This window comes from Phaenicophaeus curvirostris, unplaced genomic scaffold (assembly GCF_032191515.1).
Source record: "Phaenicophaeus curvirostris isolate KB17595 unplaced genomic scaffold, BPBGC_Pcur_1.0 scaffold_277, whole genome shotgun sequence".
Taxonomy (NCBI): domain Eukaryota; kingdom Metazoa; phylum Chordata; class Aves; order Cuculiformes; family Cuculidae; genus Phaenicophaeus; species Phaenicophaeus curvirostris.
In genome coordinates this window covers 74,079-99,260 of record NW_027206891.1, presented here as the reverse complement: position 1 = coordinate 99,260, position 25,182 = coordinate 74,079, and the positions used below count along the sequence as shown (strand labels likewise).

Sequence of the window (25,182 nt, the reverse complement as noted above, 5' to 3'; positions counted from 1 at the left end):
TGGAACCCTCCTGGATGACATTGAGACACTCGTGGGTGGCACTGGGACACCTGTAGGTGACACTGGGACGCCTGTAGGTGACACTGGAACCCTCCTGGATGACATTGAGACACTCGTGGGTGGCACTGGGACACCTGTAGGTGACACTGGAACACTCGTGGGTGACGCTGAGACACTCATTGGTGACACTGGGACACCTGTAGGTGACGCTGGAACACTCGTGGGAGACACTGAGGCACTCGTGGGTGACACTGGGACACCTGTAGGTGACACTGGGACACATGTAGGCGACATTGAGACACTCGTCGGTGGCACTGGACACCCCTTGGGGACACTGAGACAGTCGTGGGTGACACTGTGACACCTGTAGGTGACACTGGGACACCTGTGGGTGGCACTGGGACACCTGTAGGTGACACTGGGACATTCGTGGGTGACACTGAAACACTCGTGGGTGACATTGAGACACTCGTGGGTGGCACTGGGACACTCGTGGGTGACACTGGACAACCCTTGGGGACACTGAGACGTCCCTGGATGACACTGGTACACCTGTAGGTGACACTGGGACACTCGTGGGTGGCGCTAGGACACCTGTAGGTGACACTGGGACCCTCCTTGGTGATGCTGGGACACCTGTAGGTGACACTGGGACACTCGTGGGTGACACTGGGACACTACTTGGTGATGCTGGGACACCTGTAGGTGACACTGCGACCCTCGTGGGTGACGCTGGACACCTGTTGGGGACACTGAGACATCCCTGGGTGACACTGGGACACCTGTAGGTGACACGGGGACCCTCGTGGGTGCCACTGAGACACTCGTTGGTGCCACTGGGACACCCATAGGTAACACTGGGACACCCATAGGTAACACTGGGACACTCGTGGGTGACACTGGGACACCTGTAGGTGACACTGGGACACTCGTGGGTGACACTGAGACTCTCGTGGGTGACACTGGGACACCTGTAGGTGACACTGGGACACTCGTGGGAGACACTGGGACACTCGTGGGTGACACTGGGACACCTGTAGGTGACACTGGGACGCCTGTAGGTGACACTGGAACCCTCCTGGATGACACTGAGACATTCGTGGGTGACACTGGGACACCTGAGCGACACTGGAATACCTGTGGGTGACATTGAGACACTCGTGGGTGGCACTGGGACACCTGTAGGTGATACTGGGACACTCGTGGGTGACGCTGAGACACTCATTGGTGACACTGGGACACCTGTAGGTGACACTGGGACACATGTAGGCAACATTGAGACACTTGTCGGTGGCACTGGACACCCCTTGGGGACACTGAGACAGTCGTGGATGACACTGCGACACCTGTAGGTGACACTGGGACAACTGTGGGTGGCACTGGGACACCTGTGGGTGACACTGGGACACTCGTGGGTGACACTGGGACACCTGTAGGTGACACTGGGACATTCGTGGGTGACACTGAAACACTCGTGGGTGACATTGAGACACTCGTGGGTGGCACTGGGACACCAGTAGGTGACACTGGGATACCTGTGAGTGACATTGAGACACTCGTGAGTGACACTGGGACACTCGTGGGTGACACTGGACAACCCTTGGGGACACTGAGACATCCCTGGATGACACTGGTACACCTGTAGGTGACACTGGGACCCTCGTGGGTGGCGCTAGGACACCTGTAGGTGACACTGGGACCCTCCTTGGTGATGCTGGGACACCTGTAGGTGACACTGGGACACTCGTGGGTGACACTGGGACACTACTTGGTGATGCTGGGACACCTGTAGGTGACACTGCGACCCTCGTGGGTGACGCTGGACACCTGTTGGGGACACTGAGACATCCCTGGGTGACACTGGGACACCTGTAGGTGACACGGGGACCCTCGTGGGTGCCACTGAGACACTCGTTGGTGCCACTGGGACACCCCTAGGTAACAATGGGACACTCGTGGGTGACACTGGGACACCCGTAGGTAACAATGGGACACTCGTGGGTGACACTGGGACACCCGTAGGTAACACTGGGACACTCGTGGGTGACACTGGGACACCCGTAGGTAACAATGGGACACTCGTGGGTGACACTTTGACTCCTGTGGGTGACACTGGGTCACCTGTAGGTGACACCGGGACACCTGTGGGTGACACCGAGACACTCGTGGGTGACACTGGGACACTCGTGGGTGACACTGGTACACCTGTAGGTGACACTGGGACCCCTGTGGGTGACACTGAGACACTCGTGTGTGTCTCTGGGCACCCCCCGGTGTCACTGAGACCCCCCTCGGTGACACTGGGGCTGTCACTGAGCCCCCTCCCCCCGTGCCCCTCCCCCCCCGTGGGCGGTGCCACCCGAGCCGGTACCGGAGCCAGCGCTGAGCCGGTACCGGGGGGTCCGGGGGGGGGGGGGGGACACGGCTGGGGGGGGGGACACGGTGAATTGAGGGGGGACATGGGGGACACGCGTGGGGGGACACGGTGGGGGGTGAATCAGTGAGAAGAGGGGGGCACGGGGGACATGGGGGTGGGGGGCAAGGGACATGGGGGGGGCACCGGGGGGCACCAGGGGGCTCCGGAGAGGGGGATCGGGGTGAATTGGGGGGGGACATGGGGGACACGCGTGGGGGGACACGGTGGGGGGGGGTGGAACGGGGAGGGGGGGGCACGGGGGACATGGAGGAGGGGGGGTCTGGGGAGCTGGGGGGTACTGGGGGGCACTGGGGGGTGTGGGGGTTAAGGGGGGGGACACGCGTGGGGGGATGAGGGGGCACCGAGGGGCACTGGGGGGGGGGGGATCAGGGTGAATTGGGGGGGGACATGGGCGACACGCGTGGGGGGACACGGTGGGGGGTGAATCAGTGAGAAGAGGGGGGCACGGGGGACATGGGGGTGGGGGACAAGGGACATGGGGGGGCACCGGGGGGCTCCGGAGAGGGGGATCGGTGTGAATTGGGGGGGGGACATGGGGGACACGCGTGGGGGGACACGAGGGGGGGGCAAGGGGACATGGAGGAGGGGGGGTCCGGGGAGCTGGGGGACACTGGGGGCACTGGGGGGTATGGGGGTGGACACGCGTGGGGGGACATGGGGGGCACCGAGGGGCACTGGGGGGGAGGATCAGGGTGAATTGGGGGGGGGACATGGGGGACACGCGTGGGGGGACACGAGGGGGGGGCAAGGGGACATGGAGGAGGGGGGGTCTGGGGAGCTGGGGGGCACTGGGGGCACTGGGGGGTATGGGGGGGGGACACGAGGCAGGGGGGACAGGGGACATGGGGGGGCACTGGGTGGGGATGGAGGTGAAGTGGGGGGACCCCAAATTAGGGACTGTCACCACCTCCCCCCCGCCCCCCCTCCAGGAGCCACCGTTGTCACCATGGGCCACCAGGCAGGGTCCCCCCAGCTGCTCAGGAGGGTCCCACGGGGGGCAGAGGTGAGACACCCCCCCCCTTCCAACACCCCCTCACCCTGGGACCTCCCCCCACCTTGTCACTGGTGGTGTCCCCGCGGTGCTGTCCCCATGGTGACGTCCCCATGGTGCTGTCCCCACCATGCTGGCCTCATGGTGGTGGCCCCATGGTGTTGGCCCCATTGTTGTGTCCCCTTCATGGTGTCCCCACGGTGGTGTCCCCATGGTGTTCTCCCTTTCCTGGTGGCCCCATGGTGATGTCCCCATGGTGTTGGCCCCGTCATGGTGACCCCATGGTGTTGGCCCCATGGTGATGGCCCCATTATTGTGTCCCCATGCTGGTGTCCCCATGCTGTTGGCTCCGTGGTGTTGAGCCCATGATGGTGTCCCCACAGGGGTGAACCCATGGGGGTGGCCCCATGGAGCTGGCTGCAGTTGGGGTGGCCCCATCATTGTCACCCCACAGTCTTGGCCCCATGGTGGTGGCTCCATCATTGTGTCCCTTTCCTGGTGGCCCCATGGTGCTGTCTCCACAATGCTGGCCCCATGGTGTTGGCCCCATGGTGATGGCCCCATTATTGTGTCCCCATGCTGGTGTCCCCATGGTGTTGGCCCCATCAGGGTGACCCCATGGTGTTGGCCCCATGGTGATGGCCCCATTATTGTGTCCCCATGGTGGTGTCCCCATGGTGTTGGCCCCATCATGGTGGCCCCATGGTGTTGGCCCTATGGTGATGGCCCCATTATTTTGTCCCCATGATGGTGGCCCCATGGTGTTGGCCCTAGTGTGGTGGCCCCATGGTGGTGGCCCCATGGCGTTGGCCCCATTGTGGTGGCCTCATGGTGGTGTCCCCATGATGTTGGCCCCATGGTGATGGCCCCATTATTGTGTCCCCATGGTGGTGTCCCCATGGTGTTGGCCCCATCATGGTGTCCCCATGGTGTTGGCCCCATGGTGATGACCCCGTTATTGTGTCCCCATGGTGGTGTCCCCATGGTGTTGTCCCTAGTGTGGTGTCCCCATGGTGTTGACCCCATCATGGTGTCCCCATGGTGTTGGCCCTATGGTGATGGCCCCATTATTGTGTCCCCATGGTGGTGGCCCCATGGTGATGGCCCCATGGTGTTAGCCCCATCATGGTGTCCCCATGGTGGTGTCCCCGTGGTGTTGGCCCTAGTGTGGTGTCCCCATGGTGTTGGCCCCATGGTGATGGCTCCATTATTCTGTCCCCATGGTGGTGGCCCCATCGTGGTGGCCCCATGGTGGTGGCCCCGTCGTGGTGGCCCCATGGTGGTGGCCCCAAAAGGCTATCCACATGGTGCTGTCCGCAAGGTGGTGGCCCTATGGTGTTGTCCCTAGTGTGGTGGCCCCATGGTGTTGGCCCCATCGTGGTGGCCCCATGGTGGTGGCCCCAAAAAGATGTCCCCACGGTGCTGTCCCCAAGGTGGTGGCCCTATGGTGTTGTCCCCATGGTGTTGTCCCTAGTGTGGTGTCCCCATGGTGGTGGCCCCATGGTGTTGTCCCCATGGTGGTGTCCCTTTCCTGGTGGCCCCATGGTGGTGGCCCCATGGTGGTGGCCCTGTGGTGTTGGCCCCAAAAGGATGTCCCCACGGTGCTGTCCCCACGCTGGTGTCCCCGATGCCATCTCCCCTCCGTCCCCCTGCAGGAGGAGCGCTCGGCCCAGGCCACGCTGGCCGCCTGGCTCGAGTATCGCCGCGTCTGTGAGCTTCGCCTGCGCCTCGACCCGCCGGCCCCCGGTGAGCGGCCACCAACCGGGGCCACCGGGGCCGCCAACAAGGGCCACCGGGGCCACCGAGGCCACCGGTGACCCTTCCAACCTTCCCCAGGCCCCGTCTGCAACCGAACCTTCGACATGTACGCCTGCTGGGGGGACGCGGCGCCCAACAGCACCGTCACCGTGCCCTGCCCCTGGTACCTGCCCTGGCACCACCGAGGTACCCGGGACAGGGGGGTGGGGACACTGGGACACTCGTGGGGGACACTGGGACACTCGTGGGAGATGCTGGACACCCCTCGGTGACACTGGGAAACCAGAGGGTGACACTGGGACAATCATGGGTGACACTGGACATCCCTCGGTGACACTGGGACACTCGTGGGTGACACTGAGACACTCGTGGGTGACACCGAGACACTCATAGGTGGCTCTGGACACCCCTCGGTGACACTGAGACACTCGTGGGTGACACTGGGACACTCTTGGGTGACACTGAGACACTCGTGGGTGTCGCTGGACACCCCTTGGTGACACTGGGACACCCCTCGGTGACACTGGAACACACCTGGGTGACAGTGGAACACACCTGGGTGACACTGGGACACCCCTCGGTGACACTGACACACTCGTGGTTGACACTGAGACCCTCGTGAGTGCCGCTGGACACCCCTTGGTGACACTGGGACACTCGTGGGTGGCACTGCACACCCCTCGGTGACACTGGGAAACCAATGGGTGACACTGGGACACTCATGGGTGATACTGGACACCCCTCGGTGACACTGGGACACTCGTGGGTGACACTGAGACACTCATGGGTGGAAGTGGACACCCCCTGGTGACACTGACACACTCTTGGGTGACACTGGGACACTCGTGGGTGGCACTGGACACCCCTGGGTGACACTGGGACACTCATGGGTGACACTGGACACCCCTTGGTGGCACTGAGACACGCATGGTTGACACTGAGACACTCATGGGTGGCACTAGACACCCCTCGGTGACACTGGGACACTCGTGGGTGACACTGAGACACTCGTGGGTGGCGCTGGACACCCCTGGGTGACACTGGGAAACCAATGGGTGACACTGGGACACTCATGGGTGACACTGGACACCCCTTGGTGACACTGAGACACTCATGGGTGGCACTAGACACCCCTGGGTGACACTGGGAAACCAGTGGTTGACACTGGGACACTCGTGGGAGGAGCTGGACACCCCTCGGTGACACTGGGAAACCAGCGGGTGACACTGGGACACTCATGGGTGACACTGGGACACTCATGGGTGACACTGGACACCCCCTGGTGACACTGACACACTCTTGGGTGACACTGAGACACTCGTGGGTGCCGCTGGACACCCCTTGGTGACACTGGACACCATTGGGTGGCACTGAGACACTCGTGGGTGACACTGAGACACTCGTGGGTGGCACTGGACACCCCTTGGTGACACTGGGACACTCGTGGGTGACACTGAGACACTCGTGGGTGACACTGGGACACTCATGGGTGACACTGGACACCCCTTGGTGGCACTGAGAGACTTGTGGTTGTCACTGAGACACTCGTGGGTGGCACTGGACACCCCTGGGTGACACTGGGACACTCATGGGTGACACTGGACACCCCTTGGTGGCACTGAGACACGCATGGTTGACACTGAGACACTCGTGGGTGGCGCTGGACACCCCTGGGTGACACTGAGACACTCGTGGGTGGCACTAGACACCCCTCGGTGACACTAGGACACTCACGGGTGACACTGGGACACTCGTGGTTGACACCGAGACACTCATAGGTGGCGCTGGACACCCCTCGATGACACTGGGAAACCAGTGGGTGACACTGGGACACACATGGGTGACACTGGACACCCCCTGGTGACACTGACACACTCGTGGGTGACACTGGGACCCTCGTGGGTGGCGCTGGACACCCCTGGGTGACACTGGGACACTCGTGGGAGGAGGTGGACACCCCCTGGTGACACTGAGACACTCGTGGGTGACACTGAGACACTCGTGGGTGACACTGGGACACTCGTGGGTGGCACTGGACACCACTGGGTGACACTGGGACACTCGTGGGTGACACTGAGACACTCATGGGTGGAAGTGGACACCCCCTGGTGACACTGACATACTCTTGGGTGACACTGGGACACTCGTGGGAGGACCTGGACACCCCTGGGTGACACTGGGACACTCCTGGGTGACACTGAGACACTCGTGGGTGCCACTGGGACACACCTGGGTGCCACTGGGACACTCCTGGGTGGCACTGGACACCCCTGGGTGACACTGGGACACCCCTTGGTGACACTGGGACACTCATGGGTGGCGCTGGATACCCCTTGGTGACACTGGAACACCTGTGGGTGACACTGGGACACCCCTGGGTGACACTGGGACACTCGTGGGTGACACTGGGACCCTCGTGGGTGGAGCTGGACACCCCTGGGTGACACCGGGCCACCTGTTGGTGACACTGGGACACCCCTGGGTGACACTGGTGACACTGGGGGTGCCGGGCGTGGGGTCTCAGTGCAGGGGGGGGTGGTGACGCGGCGCTGCGGCCCCGACGGGCGCTGGGTGACGGACGAGAGCGGGAGAGCCTGGAGGGACCACACGCAGTGCCAGGACCTGGCCGAGGACACCCCGCTGCAGGTGGGGCCCCGGGGCGCCGCGGGGTGGGGGTCAGGGGGGTTTTGGGGTGCTATGGGGTGCTATGAGGTGCTATGGGTTGCTATGAGTTGATATGAGGTGCTATGGGGTGCTATTGGGTGCCATGGGGTGTTTTGGGGTGCTATGGGTTGCTATGAGTTGCTATGAGGTGCTATGGGGTGCTATTGGGTGCTATGGAGTGTTTTGGGGTGCTGTGGGTTGCTATGGGGTGCTATGAGGTGCTATGGGGTGCTATTGGGTGCCATGGGGTGTTTTGGGGTGCTATGGGTTGCTATGAGGTGCTATGGGGTGCTATTGGGTGCCATGGGGTGTTTTGGGGTGCTATGGGTTGCTATGAGGTGCTATGGGGTGCTATGGGTTGCTATGGGGAACTATGGGTTGCTATGGGGTGCTATGAGGTGCTATGGGGTGCTATTGAGTGCCATGGGGTGTTTTGGGGTGCTATGGGGTACTATGAGGTGCTATGGGGTGCTATTAGGTGCCGTGGGGTGTTTTGGGGTGCTATGGAGTGCTATGGGGAGCTATGGGTTGCTATGAGTTGCTATGAGGTGCTATGGGGTGCTATTGGGTGCTATGGAGTGTTTTGGGGTGCTATGGGGTGCTATGGGTTGCTATGGGTTGCTATGAGGTGCTATGGGGTGCTTTGGGGTGCTATTGGGTGCTATGGAGTGTTTTGGGGTGCTATGGGGAGCTATGGGGTGCTATGAGGTGCTATGGGGAGCTATGGGGTGCTATTGGGTGCCATGGGGTGTTTTGGGGTGCTATGAGTTGCTATGGGGAGCTATGGGTTGCTATGAGGTGCTATGGGGTGCTATTGGGTGCTATGGAGTGTTTTGGGGTGCTATGAGGTGCCATGGGTTGGTATGGGGTGCTATGAGTTGCTATGAGGTGCTATGGGGTGCTATTGGGTGCTATGGAGTGTTTTGGGGTGCTATGGGGTGCTATGAGGTGCTATGGGGTGCTATTGGGTGCCATCGGGTGTTTTGGGGTGCTATGGGGTGCTATGAGGTGCTATGAGGTGCCATGGGGTGCTATTGGGTGCCATGGGGTGCTATTGGGTGCTATGGGGTACTATGAGGTGCTATGGGGTGCTATTGGGTGCCATGGGGTGTTTTGGGGTGCTATGGGGAGCTATGGGGTGCTGTCGGTTGCTATGGGTTGCTATGAGGTGCTATGGGGTGCTATGGGGTGTTATTGGGTGCCATGGGGTGTCTTGGGGTGCTATGGGGTACTATGAGGTGCTATTGGGTGCTATTGGGTGCCATGGGGTGTTTCGGGGTGCTATGGGGAGCTATGGGGTGCTGTGGGTTGCTACGGGGTGCTATTGGGTGCCATGGGGTGTTTTGGGGTGCTATGGGTTGCTATGAGGTGCTATAGGGTGCTATGGGGTGCTATTGGGTGCCATGGGGTGTTTTGGGGTGCTATGGGGTGCTATGGGGAGCTATGGGTTGCTATGAGGTGCTATGAGGTGCTATGGGGTGCTATTGGGTGCCATGGGGTGTTTTGGGGTGCTATGGGTTGCTATGAGGTGCTATAGGGTGCTATGGGGTACCATAAGGTGCTATGGGTGCCATGGGGTGCTATGGGGTGCCATGGGGTGCTACGGGGTGCTATGGGGTGCCATGGGGTGCCATTGAGTGCTATGGGGTGCTGTGGGATGCTATGAGGTGCCATGGGGTGTTTTGGGGTGCTATGGGGTGCTATGGGTGCCGTAGGGTACTATGAGGTGCCATGGGGTGCCATGGGGTACTATGAGGTGCTATGGGGTTCCATAGGATGATATGGGGTGCTATGGGGTTCCATGGGGTGCCATGGGGTGCCATGGTTACCATGAGGTGCTATTGGGTGCTATGGGGATCTATGGGATGATATGGGGTGCTGTGAGGTGCTATGGAGTGCTATGGAGTGCTGTGGGGTGCCATGGGGTGCTATGAGGTGCTATGAGGTGCTTTGGGGTGCCATGGGGTGCCATGGGGTGCTATGAGGTGCTATGAGGTGCTTTGGGGTGCTATGGGGTTCTATGGGGTGCTATGTGGTGCTATGTGGTGGGGTGCTATGGGGTGCTATGGGCTGCTATAGAGTGTTATGGGGTGCTATGGGATGCCTTGGGGTGCCATGGGGTGCCATGGGATGATATGGGGTACCCTAGGGTGCTATGGGGTGCTATGGGTTACTATGGGATGATATGGGGTGCCATGGGTTGCCATGGTCACCATGAGGTACTATGGGGTGCCATGGGTTTCCATTGGTTGCCATGGTTATCATGAGGTCCTATGGGTTGGCGTGGGGTATTATGGGGTGCCATGGGGTGCTATGGGGTGATATGGGGTGCTATGATGTGCTATGAGGTGCTATGGGGTGCTATGGGCTTCCATTGGTTGCCATGGTTACCATGAGGTGCTATGGGGTGCCATGGGTTGGCATGGGTTACTATGGGGTGCCATGAGATGCTATGGGGTTCTGTGGGGTGTTATGGGGTGCTGTGGGGTGTTATGGGGTGCTATGGGGTACTATGGGGTACTATGGGGTGCTATGGGGTGCCATGGGTTGGCATGGGTTACTATGGGGTGCCATGAGATGCTATGGGGTGCCATGAGGTGCTATGGGGTGCTATGGGTTGCCATGGTTACCATGATGTGCTATGGGGTGCTATGGATGCCATGGGGTGCTATGAGGTTCTTTGGGGTGCTACGGATTTCTATGGGGTTCTATGGGGTGGGGTGCTATAGGGTGCTTTGAGGTGCTATGGGGTGCTAGGGGCTGCTACACAGTGCTATGGGGTGCCATGGGGTGCTGTGGGGTGCTATGGGGTGTTATGGGGTGCTGTGGGTTGCTATGGGATGATTTGGGGTGCTATGAGGTGCTATGGGGTGCTATGGATGCCATGGGGTGCTATGAGGTGCTATGGGTTTCTATGGGGTGGGGTGCTATGGGGTGCTTTGAGGTGCTATGGGGTGCTATAGAGTGCTATGGGGTGCCATGGGGTGCTGTGGGGTGCTGTGGGGTGCTATGGGGTGTTATGGGGTGCTATGGGTTGCTATGGGATGATTTGGGGTGCTATGAGGTGCTATGGGGTACCATAAGGTGCTATGGGGTGCTATGGGCACCATAGGGTGCTATGGGGTGCTATGGGGTGTTATGGGTTGCTATGGGTTGCTATGGGCTACTATGGGGTGCCATGGGTTGCCATGGTTACCGTGAGGTGCCATGGGGTTCTGTGCCCTAGCTTGCCGGGCCATGGGGTGGTGGCACCGTGGGGCGCCGTGGGGCACCGTGCTGGGAGCTGCCGCGCGGGGCTGCCTCGTGCTGTGCCGTGCCCCGTGCCGTGCCCCGTGCCGTGCTGGGGGGGCTGCCACGTGCGGTACCCCTCATCGTGCCGTGCCACGCGCCGTCGAGCTCTGCTGTGTCGTGCTGCGTCTGTGCCGCGTCGCCTCGTAGAGTCACCGCATCATAGAGTCATAGAACCATTGCATCATGGAATCAGAGAATCATGGAAGTGTAGGATCATGGAATTACAGAGTCATAGATTCACAAAATCATAGAATCACCAGGTTGGAAGAGACCCACCGGATCATCGAGTCCAACCGTCCCCATCAGCCACTGACCCGTGTCCCTCAGCACCTCGTCCACCCGTCCCTTAAACCCTCCAGGGTTGGGGACTCAACCCCCTCCCTGTTCCAGGGCCCAGTGACCTTTTCCATGAAGAATTTTCCATAATGTCCATCCTGAGGCTCCCCTGGTGGAGCTGGAGGCCGTTCCCCCTCGTCCTGTCCCCTGGCCCTTGGGAGAAGAGCTGGGCTCTTCTCTCCACAACCTCTCTCCACAACCTCCTCTCAGGGAGTTGGAGAGAGCAACGAGCTCTCCCCTCGGCCTCCTCTTCTCCAGCTCCCTCAGCCGCTCCTCTTCTTCTCCAGCCCCTTCCCCAGCTCCGGGCTCTTCTCCGGAGGCTCCAGGCCCTCCAGGTTCTCCTCGGGGCCCAGAGCTGCCCCCAGGATTCGAGGTCGGGTCTCCCCAGAGGCCGAGGGAGAAGAACCTCCCTGGGGGCTGCTCCAAGCCAAGATGCCCTTGGCCTTCTTGGCCCCCTGGGCCCCTGCTGGCTCGTGTCCCACCGACCCCCCCAGGTCCTTCTCCTCCAGGGCCCTTTCCAGCCGCTCTTCTCCTCAGCTGGAGCTGCCCGGGGCTGTTGTGCCCCAAGAGCAGGACCTGTTGTTTGATGAACCCCATCCCGTTGGTCTCAACCCATGGATCCAAGCTGTTCAGATCCCTTTGGAGAACCTCAGCACCTCCACGCTTCCACCCAGCTCAGTGTCATCTCCAAACTCACTCAGGGCGCACTTGATGCCTTCATCCAGGTCATTGATAAAGACATTGAGCAGGGCTGGAGCCACCACCGAGCCCTGGGGACACCCTTGGTGACCAACCTCCAGCTGGAGTTGACTCCATTTCCCACCCCTCTTTGGCCTTGGCCACCCAACCAGGTTTCCATGCAGGAGATGGTTCTCCCGGCCAGGCCAGGTGACACCATGTCTCACCGTGTGGCTTCATCCCACGCCATCTCACCCCATGTTGTGCCGTGTCCGGCTTGCTCCGTGCCGGGTGCCCCCCAACCCCGGCGTCCCCACGATGTCCCGTGTCCCCCCAGCGTCACGCGTGGCTCCTGGAGCAGTTCCGGCTCCTCTACACTGTGGGCTACTCGGTGTCACTGGCCGCCCTCGTCCTGGCCCTGGTGGTGATTCTGCGCTTCAGGTGACACCATGGGGACACTGGGACGTGAGGGGGACACTGGGACATCAGTGGGTGACACTGGGACACCTCTGGGTGACACTGGAAGCCACCAGGTGACGTTGATCTCCCATGGATGACACTGGAGACCCTTCTGGATGATGTTGGGATGTCATGGGTGACGTTGGGGTCCCTTGGGTGACGCTGGAGAACTTGTGGGTGACACTGGAGAACCCATAGATGACACTGGAGAACCCACAGGTGACACTGGAGAACCCACGGGTAACATTGGAGAACCTGTAGGTGACACTGGAGAACCCATAGGTGACACCAGAGCACCCATAGGTGACGCTGGAGAACCCGTGGGTGACACCAGAGCAACCATAGGTGACACCAGATAACCTGTGGGTGACACCGGACACCTCAGAGTGACACTGGAGAACCCATGGGTGACACTGGAGAACCCGCGGGTGGCACTGGAGAAACCATAGGTGACACCAGAACACCCATAGGTGACACTGGAGAACCCATGGGTGACAACGGAGAACCCGTGGGTGACACCAGAGAACCCGTGGGTGACACCAGAGCACCCATAGGTGACACTGGAGAACACATGGGTCACACTGGAGAACCCGTGGGTGACACCAGAGGAGCCATGGGTGACACTGGACACCTCGGTGTGACACTGGAGAACCCGTGGGTGACACCAGAGCACCCATAGGTGACACTGGAGAGCCCATGGGTGATACCGGAGGAGCCATGTGTGACACTGGACACCTTGGTGTGACACTGGAGAACCTGTGTGTGACACTAGAGCACCCATAGGTGACATCGGAGAACCCATAGGTGACACTTTGGTCCCTCCAGGCGCCTTCGCTGCACCCGCAACTTCATCCACGCCAACCTCTTCTTCTCGTTCGTGCTGCGGGCAGGAGCCATCCTGACGCGGGACGCGCTGCTGCAGCGACGCCTGCGCCCCGGCCCCGGCCACCCCCTGCAGCTCCTGGGACACCAGGTGGGGACACAGCACGACGGGGACACCATGGGCAGGGGTGGAGAACCCAAAGGTCCATCTCGATGCAGGTGGCACCAGGATTCTGGCCCCAACATGATTTGGAGCCATCGTGATGTTGGTCGCCACCATGACTCCGGTCCTAACGTTGATGCTGGTGCCACTATGATGCTGGTGACACCACGATCCTGGTCAAAGATGATGCTGATGCCACCAGGATCCTGGGGACACTTCAGTACTGGTCTCACCACGATGCTGGTGCCACCACAATGCTGCTGCCACCACGATGTTGGTTGCCACCATGATGTTGGTTGCCACCAAGACACTGCTTCTAACGTTGATTCTGGTCCCAATCATGATGCTGGTGGCACCACGATCGTGGTCAAAGATGATGCTGGTGACACCAGGATCCTGGGGACACTTCAGTGCTGGTCCCATCATGGTGCTGGTGCCACCACGGTGCTCGTGAGACCATGATGCTGGCTCCACCTTCATGCTGGTACCATCATGATGCTGGTGCCACCACGATCCTGGTCAAAGATGATGCTGGTAACGCCAGGATCTTGGGGACACTTCAGTGCTGGTCCCACCACGATGTTGGTTGCCACCAAGACACTGGTCCTAACATTTATTCTGGTCCCATAATGGTGCTGGTGCCACCACGGTGCTGGTCTCATCACGAAGCTGGTGCCACCATCAAATTGCTGTCACCATGGTGCTGGTGGCACCACGATTGTGGTCAAAGATGATGCTGGTGGCACCAGGATTCTGGGGACACATCAAGGCTGGTCCCACCATGATGCTGGTGCCACCATGGTGCTGGTGAGACCATGATGCTGGTTCCACCTTCATGCTGGTCCCATCATGGTGCTGGTGCCACCTTGGTGCTGGTGAGATCATGATGCTGGTGGCACCACGATCCTGGTCAAAGATGATGCTGGTGACACCAGGATCCTGGGGACACTTCAGTGCTGGTCCCACCATGATGCTGGTGAGACCATGATGCTGGTGGCACCTTGATGCTGGTCCCATCATGGTGCTGGTGCCACCTTGATGCTGGTCTCATCATGATGCTGGTGGCACCATGATCCTGCTCAAAGATGATGCTGGTGGCACCAGGATCCTGGGGACATTTCAATGCTGGTCCCATCATGGTGCTGGTGCCACCACCAGGCTGCTGTCACCATGATGCTGGTGACACCATGATCCTGCTCAAAGATGATGCTGGTAACACCAGGATTCTGGGGACACTTCAATGTTGGTCCCACCATGACACTGATGCCACCACGATGCTGGTGAGACCATGGTGCTGGTGCCACCACGTTGCTGGTGAGACCAAGATGCTGGTGGCACCGTGATAGTGGTCAAAGATGATGCTGGTGGCACCAGGATCCTGGGGACACTTCAAGGCTGGTCCCACCATGACACTGATGCCACTTTGATGCTGGTGAGACCATGACACTGGTCTTAACCTTGATGTTGGTCCCATCATGATGCTAGTGAGACCGTGGTGCCGGTGGCACCTTCATGCTGGTCCCATCATGGTGCTGGTGCCACCTTGATGCTGGTGAGACCATGGTGCTGGTGGCACCATGATCCTGCTCAAAGATGATGCTGGTGACACCAGGATTCTGGTCTCATCATGGTGCTGGTGCCACCACGTTGCTGGTGAGACCATGACGCTGGCGGCACCATGATCCTGCTCAAAGATGATGCGGGTGGCACCAGGATCCTGGGGACACTTCGATGCTGGTCCCACCATGGTGCTGGTGAGACCATGACTCTGGTCTTAACCTTGATGTTGGTCCCATCATGGTGCTAGTGAGACCCTGGTGCTGGTGGCACCTTCATGCTGGTCCCATCATGATGCTGGTGCCACCTTGATGCTGGTGAGATCATGGTGCTGGTGGCACCACGTTGCTGGTGAGACCATGATGCTGGTGAGACCACGGTGGTGTCACCACAACCCTGGTGGCTTCGTGCCACCCCTCTAACATGTCCCGGTGTCCCCAGGCGGTGGCCGGGTGCCGCCTGGCCCAGGTTCTCACCCAATACTGCGTGGGGGCCAACTACGGGTGGCTCCTGGCCGAGGGCCTCTTCCTCCACAAGCTCCTGGTGCTGGTGACCTTCTCCGGAGAGCGCTGCCTCCCCGCCTTCCTCCTCCTCGGCTGGGGTGAGGTCCTTCCCGTGTCCCCACCTGTCCCTTGGTGTCCCCTCCCTGTCCCCAACCTTCTCCCCGTCCCTCCAGGAGCCCCCGTGCTCTTCGTGGGACCATGGGTGGTGGCCAGGATCCTCTACGAGAACGAGGGGTGAGGCTGGAGGACGTTCCCTCCCCGTGTTGTCACGCTCAGGGGACACCGATGTCCCCAAGAGGTGACCCCGGCGATGTCCCCAAGGACCCAGCGATGTCCCCTCCCTCCTGCAGGTGCTGGGAGAGGAACGAGAAGGCGGCCGTGTGGTGGATCATCCGCTGTCCCATCCTGGTGGCCGTGGGGGTGGGTGACACGGTGACAAGGGGGGTGGCGGTGGCACCACCGGTGTCCCCACAGCAGGAGGTGACACCAAGATTGTCCCCGTCCCCTCCAGGTCAACTTTGTGGTGTTTGTGAGGATCATCCACATCTTGGTGGCCAAAGTCCGAGCGCATCAGGTGGCCCAAGGGGACACCAGGGTCAGGTGGGGACATGGGGACATCAGGGGACACCAGGGTCAGGTGGGGACATGGGGACACCAGAGTGAGGTGGGGATATCAGGGGACACCAAGGTCAGGTGGGGACGTGGGGACATCAGGGTCAGGGGGGGACATGGGGACATCAGGGGACACCAGGGTCAGGTGGGGATATCAGGGGACACCAAGGACAGGTGGGGACACCAAGGTCAGGTGGAGACGTGGGGACACCAGGGTCAGACAGGGACACGGGGACATCAGGGGACATCAGGGTCAGGTGGGGACATGGGGACACCAGGGTCAGGTGGGGACCCTTAGAGGGTGTCCCCAAGGGGGTCCTTGTCTTGGGGGGGGGGGTCCCCTGTGTCCCCATCCCTAAGGGGGTCCCTGTTGGGGTCCCCATCGCCATGTGGAGGTGTCCCCATCCCTTAGGGGTTGTCCCCAAGGGGATCCCTGAGGGACCCCAGTGTCCCCACCCCTAAGGGGGTCCCTGTTGGTGGTCCCCATCTCCAAGTGGGGGTGTCCCCAAGGGGGGTCCCTGTCCTTGGGGGGGTCCCTGTTGGTGTCCCTATGGGGGTGTCCCCACCTCTTAAGGGGTGTCCCCAAGGGGATCCCTGAGGGTCCCCAGTGCCCCCATCCCTAAGGGGGTCCCTGTTGGTGTCTCTCTGAGGGTGTCCCCATCCCTTAGGGGGTGTCCCCAAGGAGGTCCTTGTCCTTGGGGGGGGGTCCCCTGTGTCCCCATCCCTAAGGGGGTCCCTGTTGGGGTGTGTGTCCCCCCCCCCAGGCTGGCCAGGTCGACGCTGACGCTGATCCCGCTGCTGGGGGTGCACGAAGTGGCCTTCGCGGTGCTGGGCGAGGGGCACGGGGGGGGCGGCCTGAGGCTTGCCCGGCTCTGCCTGCAGCTCCTGCTCTCCTCCTGCCAGGTGGGGGGGAAAGAGGGGGCTGGGGGGTCAGTGGGGGTCAGTGGGGGTCAATGGGGGTCAGTGGGGGTCAATGGGAATCATTGGGGATCAATGGGGATCAATGGGGATCAATGGGGATTAAACGGGGTCAATGGGGATCAATGGGGGCAATGGGGATCAATGGGGGCAATGGGGGACAATGGGTATCAAAGGGGGGCAATGGGGATCAATGGGGATCAATGGGGGGCAATGGGGGGCAATGGGGATCAATGGGGATCAATGGGGGGCAATGGGGAACAATGGGGATCAGTGGGGGCAATGGGGATCAATGAGGGTCAATGGGGATCAATGGGTATTAATGGGGGCAATGGGGATCAATGGGGATTAATGGAGGGCAATGGGGTCAATGGAGGTCAATGGGGGTCAATGAGGGGCAATGGGGGCAATGAGGATCAATGGGGATCAATGGGGATCAATGGGGGCAATAGGGGTCAATGGGATCAGTGGGGGGGACATTGAGATCAGTGTGGGGGTCAATGGGGGTCAATGGGGATCAATGGGGATTAAAGGGGGTCAATGGGGATCAAAGGGGATCAATGGGGGCAATGGGGTCAGTGGGGATCAATGGGGATTAATGAGGGGCAATGGGGGACAATGGGGATCAATGGGGGTCAATGGGGATTAATGGGGGCAATGGGGATCAATGGGGGCAATAGGGGTCAATGGGATCAGTGGGGGGGACATTGGGATCAGTGTGGGGGTCAATGGGGGGCAATGGGGATCAATGGGGATCAATGGGGGCAATAGGGTCAATAGGGGTCGATGGGATCAGTTGGGGGGGACATTGGGATCAGTGTGGGGATCAGTGGGGATCAATGGGGGTCGCTGGGGGGCTGGGGGGAGGTGACTGGATGTTGCGGGGGGTAGCCCCCATATCTGCCCCCCCTCATTCTGGGGGGCCCCTCCCGCCCTCCCCCAGGGCCTCGTTGTCAGCATCCTCTACTGCTTCGTTAACAAGGAGGTGAGCCAGGGCATGGGGGGGGCCTATTGCGTGACGTGGCAGGACCTATCGTGACCCAGCATGACCTATCGTGACCCATCGTGACCTTTGGTGACCCGTGATGACCTATCACGCCCTATTGTGACCCATTATGGCCTTTCATGACCCACTGTGACCCATTGCTCAGTGTTGGATCCATGGTGACCTATCGTGACTTATCATGACCCCTAGTGACCAACCGTGACCCATCATGACCTATGATGACCTCCTGTGACCTAGCCATGACCCATCATGACCTCTCGTGACCTATCGTGACCCCTCGTGACCTATTATGACCCACTGTGACCCATGGCACCCTGTTATGACCCATCATGACCCCTCATGACCTATCATGACCCCTTGTGACCTATCGTTCCCTATCGTGACCCCTTGTGCCCTACCGCGACCCACCATGACCCACCATGACCTATCATGACCCCTAGTGACCTATCGTGACCCATCATGACCTCTCATGACCTATTGTGACCCATGGCGACCAATCATGCCCTATCATGACTCCTTGTGACCTCTCGTGACCTATCACGACCCCTTGTGACCTGTCATGATCCCTTGTGACCTTTCATGCCCTATCATGACCTTTTATGACCTCTTGTGACCTCTTGTGACCTATCGTGACCCATTATGACCATCATGCCCTATCATGACCCCTTGTGACCTATCATGACCTATCATGACCCCAGTGACCTTTCATGACCTATCGTGACCTATCGTGATCCAGCATGACCTATTGTGACCCCATGTGACCTATCGTGACCTATCGTGACCTATCATGACCTCTCGTGACCTCTCGTGACCTCTCGTGACCCCTGTCCCCCCCCCAGGTCCAGGCCGAGCTGCGTCGGTGCTGGCAGCGCAGCCGCCTGGCTGCCCCTCCCCCCCGGCTCTGCCCCCCCCGCCCCCCCCGGGCCCCCCGAAACCAGCCCGGCCCCGACCCCCCCATCGCCGAGAGCTGCTGCTGAGGGGGGGCAAAGGGGGGATGATGGGATGTTGGGGGGTTTGGGGGGGGTCCCTGAAGCCTTGGGGTGCTGGGGGGTCCCCAATATATTGGAGGATTTGGGGGGGTTGGGGGGGTCCCTAAAGTCTTGGGGTGCTGGGGGGTCCCCAATATCTTGGAGGATTTGAGGGGTGGGGGGGTTGGGGAGTCCCTAAAGCCTTTGGGTGCTGGGGGGTCCCCGATATCTTGGAGGATTTGGGGGGGGGGGGGGGCTTGAGGGGGTCCCTAAAGCCTTGGGGTGCTGGGGGGTCCCCAATATCTTGGAGGATTTGGGGAGTGGAGGGACTTGGGGGGGTTCCTAAAGACTTGGGGTTCTGGGGGGGTTGTCCCCAGCTTTGTACCCTAAAAAAAACACGATACCCATGAATGGCTGCTGAGAAATCAACTGGGGGCACTGGGTGGAACTGGGAGGGCAGTGAGGGACACTGGGTGGCACTGGGAGGGCACTGGGGAGCGTCAGGGGGCACTGGGAGAGCACTGGGAGACAGCGGGGGGCACTGGGAGGATACTTGGGGGCACTGGGAGGGCACTGGGGGACACTGGGAGGACACTGGGAGGGCACCGGGGAGCACTGGGTGGCACTGGGAGAGCACTGGGAGACACTGGTAGGGCACTGGGAGGGCACCGAAGAGCACTGGGTGGCACTGGGAGGGCACTGGGAGGGCACTATGTGGGCACTGGTGGGCACTGGGTGGCACTGACGGACACTAGGTGGCACTGGGAGGGAACTAGGAGACACTGGGTGGCACTGGGAGGGCACTATGTGGGCACCGGGTGGCACTGGGAGGGCACTGGGAGGGCACTATGTGGGCACTGGTGGGCACTGGGAGGCACTGAGGGACACTGAGTGGCACTGGGAGGCACTGACGGACACTAGGTGGCACTGGGAGGGCACTGGTGGGCACTGGGTGGCACTGGGAGGGCAAGCTCCACTGGGCAGCCACAAAACTACAACTCCCATCATTCCCCGCGTCGCGCGCATGCGCCAAACTCCACTAGCCCTTCCCTCTTTATGCGCATGCGCAGAGTCCTTTTATTCCCGCAGGGACTACAGCTCCCGTCATGCCGCTCGCGCCGCCCCGCGCGCGGCTTTTACGCGCGCGCTGCGCATGCGCGGCGCCTCCCGGAAGCGGCTCGGGGAGGGCCGGGGGGGCGGGAAAAGGCGTCGCGGCGTCGCCCGGCACCTGCCCGGTGAGCGGGGGAGGGGCCGGGGCCCCGTGAGGAGGAGGAGGAGGGGGGGGGTAAACGGGGTGAGGAGGTGGTGGTGGGGGTGCGGTTAGAGGGGGGCGGCGCAGGGCATGCTGGGAACCCCGGTTAATAACGGGGGGGGGGGTGGGGGAGCGGAGGGGCTTCGTGATGCTCCCACGCGGGGGCTTCAGGGTCTTCCCCCTCCCCGTTCCCCTCCCCCATTCCGTTACCGGACACCCACCCCCCCTCCGCCATCCCGTTAAGGGATCCCCCCCTCCCTCCCCCGCCCCCGTTTGCCCGGGGGGCCTCGCTTAAGCCCCCTCCCCCCCCCCCAATCTGTAGCTTCAGCCGCCCCGCGGCGCTTGGCCACGCCCCCTCCTCTCTAGGCCACGCCCCCTATCCTCCAGGCCACGCCCCCTCCCCCTTCGCCTTCCCCTGTGGCCCCGCCCCCCGCGCGCCCCGCCGCCTTCCATATATGGGCACGGCCCGAGCGCCGCGCGCTGATTGGCCTCCCGCCCTCGGAGGGGGCGGGGCTAAGGGAGGGGCGTGGTCTCGGTGGAGGGAGGGGGCGTGGCTTTGAAGGGGGCGGTGCGGTCCTAGTGCCCGCCCCGCGCTGCCTGTAACGGGACTGGGAAGGGGCAGGGAGACACTGGGAGGGCACTGGGGAGCACTGGGTGACACTGGGAGGGCACTGGGGGACACTGGGAGGGCACTGGGGAGCACTGGGGGACACTGGGAGGGCACTGGGGAGCACTGGGTGGCACTGGGACGGCACTGGGGGACACTGGGTAGCACTGGGAGGGCACTGGGGCACACTGGGTGGCACTGGGAGGGCACTGAGTGGCCCTGGGTGGCACTGAGTGACACTGGGAGGGCTCTGGGAGACACTGTGGTTGCACTGGATGGCACTGGGAATGCACTGGTGGGCACTGGGGGAAACCAGGTGGCACCGGGTGCACTGGGTGGCATCAGGAGGGCACTGGGTGACACTGGGTGAAACTGGGAGGGCACTGGGTGACACTTGGTGAAACTGGGGGGACACTGGGTGGCACTGGGAGGACACTGGGGCACACTGGGGGGACACTGGGTGGCACTGGGTGGCACTGGGAGGACACTGGGTGGCACTGGTAGACCCTGGGTGGCGCTGGGAGGACACTGGCTGACACTAGGTGGGCACTGGGTGACACTGGGAGGCACTGGGTGACGCTGGGAGGACACTGGGTGACACTTGGTGAAACTAGGAGGACACTGGGTGGCACTGGCGGACACTGGGAGACCCTGGGTGGCACTGGGAGGACACTGGGGCACACTGGGTGGCACTGGGTGGCACTAGGTGGGCACTGGGTGACACTGGGAGGGCACTGTGTGGCACTGGGAGGCACTGGGTGACACTGGGAGGGCACTAGGTGGGCACTGGGTGACACTAGGAGGACCCTGGGTGGCACTGGGAGGCCACTGGGGCACACTGGGAGGGCACTGGGTGACACTGGGAGGGCACTGGGTGACACTAGGTGGGAACTGGGTGACACTGGGAGGGCACTGGGTGGCACTGGGTGACACTAGGTGGCATCAGGAGGGCACTGGGAGACACTAGGAGGACCCTGGGTGGCACTGGGTGACACTAGGTGGACACTGGGTGACACTGGGGCACACTGGGTGGCACTGGGAGGGCTCTGGGAGACCCTGGGTGGCACTGGGAGGCCCCTGGGTGGCACCGGGAGGCACCGGACGTGCGTAAAACCCTCTTTTCTTCGCCCCCCAGCAGGCTGCGGCGCGGTCGGCGTTGCCGGCGCGGCTGCCATGCGGCGCTGATGGAGCCCGGCGCCTTCCCCCAGCTGCAGCTGTGGTGCCCGCGCCCCTTCGGCACCTACTCCCAGAACAAACCCTGCGCCGCGCCCCCCAAAAAACCCTTCGCCTGCCTCCCCGGCGCCACCCCCTCCTCCGAGAACACCCCCCCCTCCACCCCATCCCCGGCACCCCCGGCGCCTCCCGATGCCGCCATCGCCGCCGCCGCCGCCCCGGCACCTCCGGACGAAGGCCGCGTGCTGCTCGACACCTGGTACGTCATCAAACCCGGCAACACCAAGGAGAAAGTGGCTTTTTTCGTGGCTCACCAGTGCGGCGGCGGCATCACCGGCGGCGCCACCGCCCGCGCCGGCACCATGAAGGTCAAGGGCCACTGGGGCAGCGACAGCTCCAAAGCCAAGCGGCGCCGGCGCTGCCGCGACCCCGCGAAGACCAAAGCGGCGCCGGCACGGGCTACCGGGAGCCCCGAGGCGGCCGCTCTGCCTATCGGCGACGCCGCCGACTTGGTGTCGGTGGCGGAGATGGTGGCGCTGGTGGAGCGGAGGGCGGCGCTGGCCCTGCAGAGCTTCCCCCGCGGTGGTGGCGGCGGCGGCGGCGTGGTGGTGCCGAGCGGCGCCGATTGCAGCCGCGTGGCCGAAGCCGTCGCCCACTTCGAGTCGCGGCAGCGGGAAGGCGCCGGCGTGGGGCGTCCCGGTGGTGAAGGAGCCGGCGTGGTGGCACCAGAATCCTCAGCACCGGGTCCCGGCGAGGTGCGAATCGCCTTCCGCATCTCCGGAGCGGGCGCCGGCACCGCCGAGCGTCCCAATTGCGTCTTTGCCAACGGCGCCGGCAACCGCGCCAAAGATAAAATCACCTGCGACCTCTACCAGCTGATCAGCCCCTCGCGCGACGCCCTCCCCACCAACGTCGAGTTCCTCTTGGCCGGCGCCAAAGGCGACGCCGACGGGGCCGCCGAGGCCGCGGGGAACGGCGAAGCCGGCAACGGAAGCGCCGAGGGGAAGGATTGCGGCGCCGGCTTCCACGTGGACGTGGTGGTGACGGGCGTGGTGGATCAATGCGTCTTCTTCGGCAAAGACAGCGCCAAGAAGATGAAGGAGGAGACTTTCCGGCTGCCGGCGCCGCCGGAGGAGCCACCGCCGCCGCCGCCACCGCCGGGGCAGCTCTTCCTCCTGCCCGTCGCCGAGGAGCCGGCGACGGTGGAAGACGCCGACACCGGGGAGGAGGCGGCGGCGGCGGCGAGCGGGGCCGACTCATCGCTGTGCCGGTTGTACCGGCACGTGTCGCACGATTTCTTGGAGATCCGCTTCAAGATCCAGCGGCTGCTGGAGCCGCGGCAGTACATGCTCCTCTTGCCGGAGCACGTGATGGTGAAGATCTTCAGCTACCTGCCCACGCAGGCGTTGGCCGCCCTCAAGTGCTCGTGCCACTACTTCAAATCCATCATCGAGACCTTCGGCGTCCAGGCCACCGACTCGCGGTGGAACCGCGACCCCCTGTACCGCGACGACCCCTGCAAGCAGTGCAAGAAGCGCTACGAGAAGGGGGACGTGTCCCTGTGCCGCTGGCACCCCAAACCCTATCACCACGACCTGCCTTACGGCCGATCCTACTGGATGTGCTGCCGGCGCCCCGAGAAGGAGGCGCCCGGCTGCCGCGTCGGCCTCCATGATAATAATTGGGTCCATCCGGCCGGCCGGCGCGACGAGGGGAGGTGAAGGAAGGGCCCGCGGTGGCTCTCGAGGACCAAGACGACCAAGACTCCGTGGGGAGGGCAAGGGAGGGGGGTTTGGATGGAGAAAGGCTGGAGGAGATGGTGGAGAAGAAGAGAAAAACGTGGTGGAGGTGCGAAGTTTGAAGGGAAAAGGGGGAAAGGGAAGGGGGTGGTGGAAACATCTACGGAGGATGGAGACACGTGGGGTGGATGGAAACATCTAGGGGGGATGGAGACATGGGGTGGTGGCCCCATGGAAGGTGTTGGTGGCTCCATGGAGGGGGGTGGTGGCTGCGTGGAGGGGATGGTGGCTGCGTGGAGGGTTTGGTGGCCCCGTGGAGGGTGTTGGTGGCTTCATGGAGGGGTTGGTGGCCCCATGGAGGGTGTTGGTGGCCCCGTGGAGGGGTTGGTGGCCCCGTGGAGGGGTTGGTGGCCCCATGGAGGGTGTTGGTGGCTGCATGGAGGGTGTTGGTGGCTCCATGGAGGGTGTTGGTGGCTGCATGGAGGGTGTTGGTGGCCCCATGGAAGGTGTTGGTGGCTCCATGGAGGGGGGTGGTGGCCCCATGGAAGGTGTTGGTGGCTCCATGGAGGGGGGTGGTGGCCCCATGGAGGGTGTTGGTGGCTCCGTGGAGGGGGGTGGTGGCCATGTGGAGGGGGGTGGTGGCTCCATGGAGGGTGTTGGTGGCTTCATGGAGGGGTTGGTGGCCCCATGGAGGGTGTTGGTGGCTGCATGGAGGGTGTTGGTGGCCCCATGGAAGGTGTTGGTGGCTCCATGGAGGGGGGTGGTGGCCCCGTGGAGGGTGGTGGTGGCCCCATGGAGGGGATGGTGGCCCCGTGGAGGGTATTGGTGGCCCCATGGAGGGTGCCCCCAGGCAGCACCCTCCCGCCCCCTCGGGTCCACCTTTTCCTGGGGCCACGCCCCCTCCCGTAGGCCACGCCCCCTTCAGGCCACGCCCCCCTTTACACCTCCATCCGTTCCCGAGGGCGCACTCCCTCCTCAGGCCACGCCCCCTTCACAGGCCACGCCCCTTAAGCGCCACGCGTCCTTTCCCAGAGGCCACGCCCCCTCAGGGATCTCTTGTCCTTCCCCAGGCCACGCCCCCAGCTCAGGCCACGCCCCCTAGGCGCACACGGCTCTTCTCGCGAGGCCACGCCCCCGTATAGGCTCTCATTTCCCGTGAGGCCACGCCCCCTCCATCAGGCCACGCCCCTTATATAGCTCGTCGTTCCTATAGGCCACGCCCCCTCAATCCAGCCACGCCCCTTAGAT

At 62.4% G+C, this 25,182-nt stretch overlaps 2 protein-coding genes across 2 annotated transcripts; both read left to right on the top strand.

Annotated features, from left to right (window-relative positions):
* The first annotated feature begins 3,013 nt into the window (after window positions 1-3,013).
* On the top strand, window positions 3,014-19,172 carry GIPR (gastric inhibitory polypeptide receptor). The gene is made up of 14 exons (XM_069882683.1): window positions 3,014-3,063; window positions 3,332-3,440; window positions 5,084-5,174; window positions 5,265-5,372; window positions 7,711-7,832; window positions 12,493-12,596; window positions 13,440-13,587; window positions 15,598-15,757; window positions 15,833-15,893; window positions 16,010-16,079; window positions 16,171-16,259; window positions 17,036-17,174; window positions 18,133-18,174; window positions 19,035-19,172. The coding sequence occupies exons 1-14, from the start codon at window positions 3,014-3,016 to the stop codon at window positions 19,170-19,172; spliced, it is 1,431 nt and encodes a 476-aa protein (XP_069738784.1).
* Window positions 19,173-20,356: 1,184 nt separating this feature from the next.
* On the top strand, window positions 20,357-24,037 carry FBXO46 (F-box protein 46). The gene is made up of 2 exons (XM_069882671.1): window positions 20,357-20,398; window positions 22,158-24,037. The coding sequence occupies exon 2, from the start codon at window positions 22,207-22,209 to the stop codon at window positions 23,914-23,916; it is 1,710 nt and encodes a 569-aa protein (XP_069738772.1). The 5' UTR covers window positions 20,357-20,398; window positions 22,158-22,206; the 3' UTR covers window positions 23,917-24,037.
* Window positions 24,038-25,182: the final 1,145 nt, after the last annotated feature.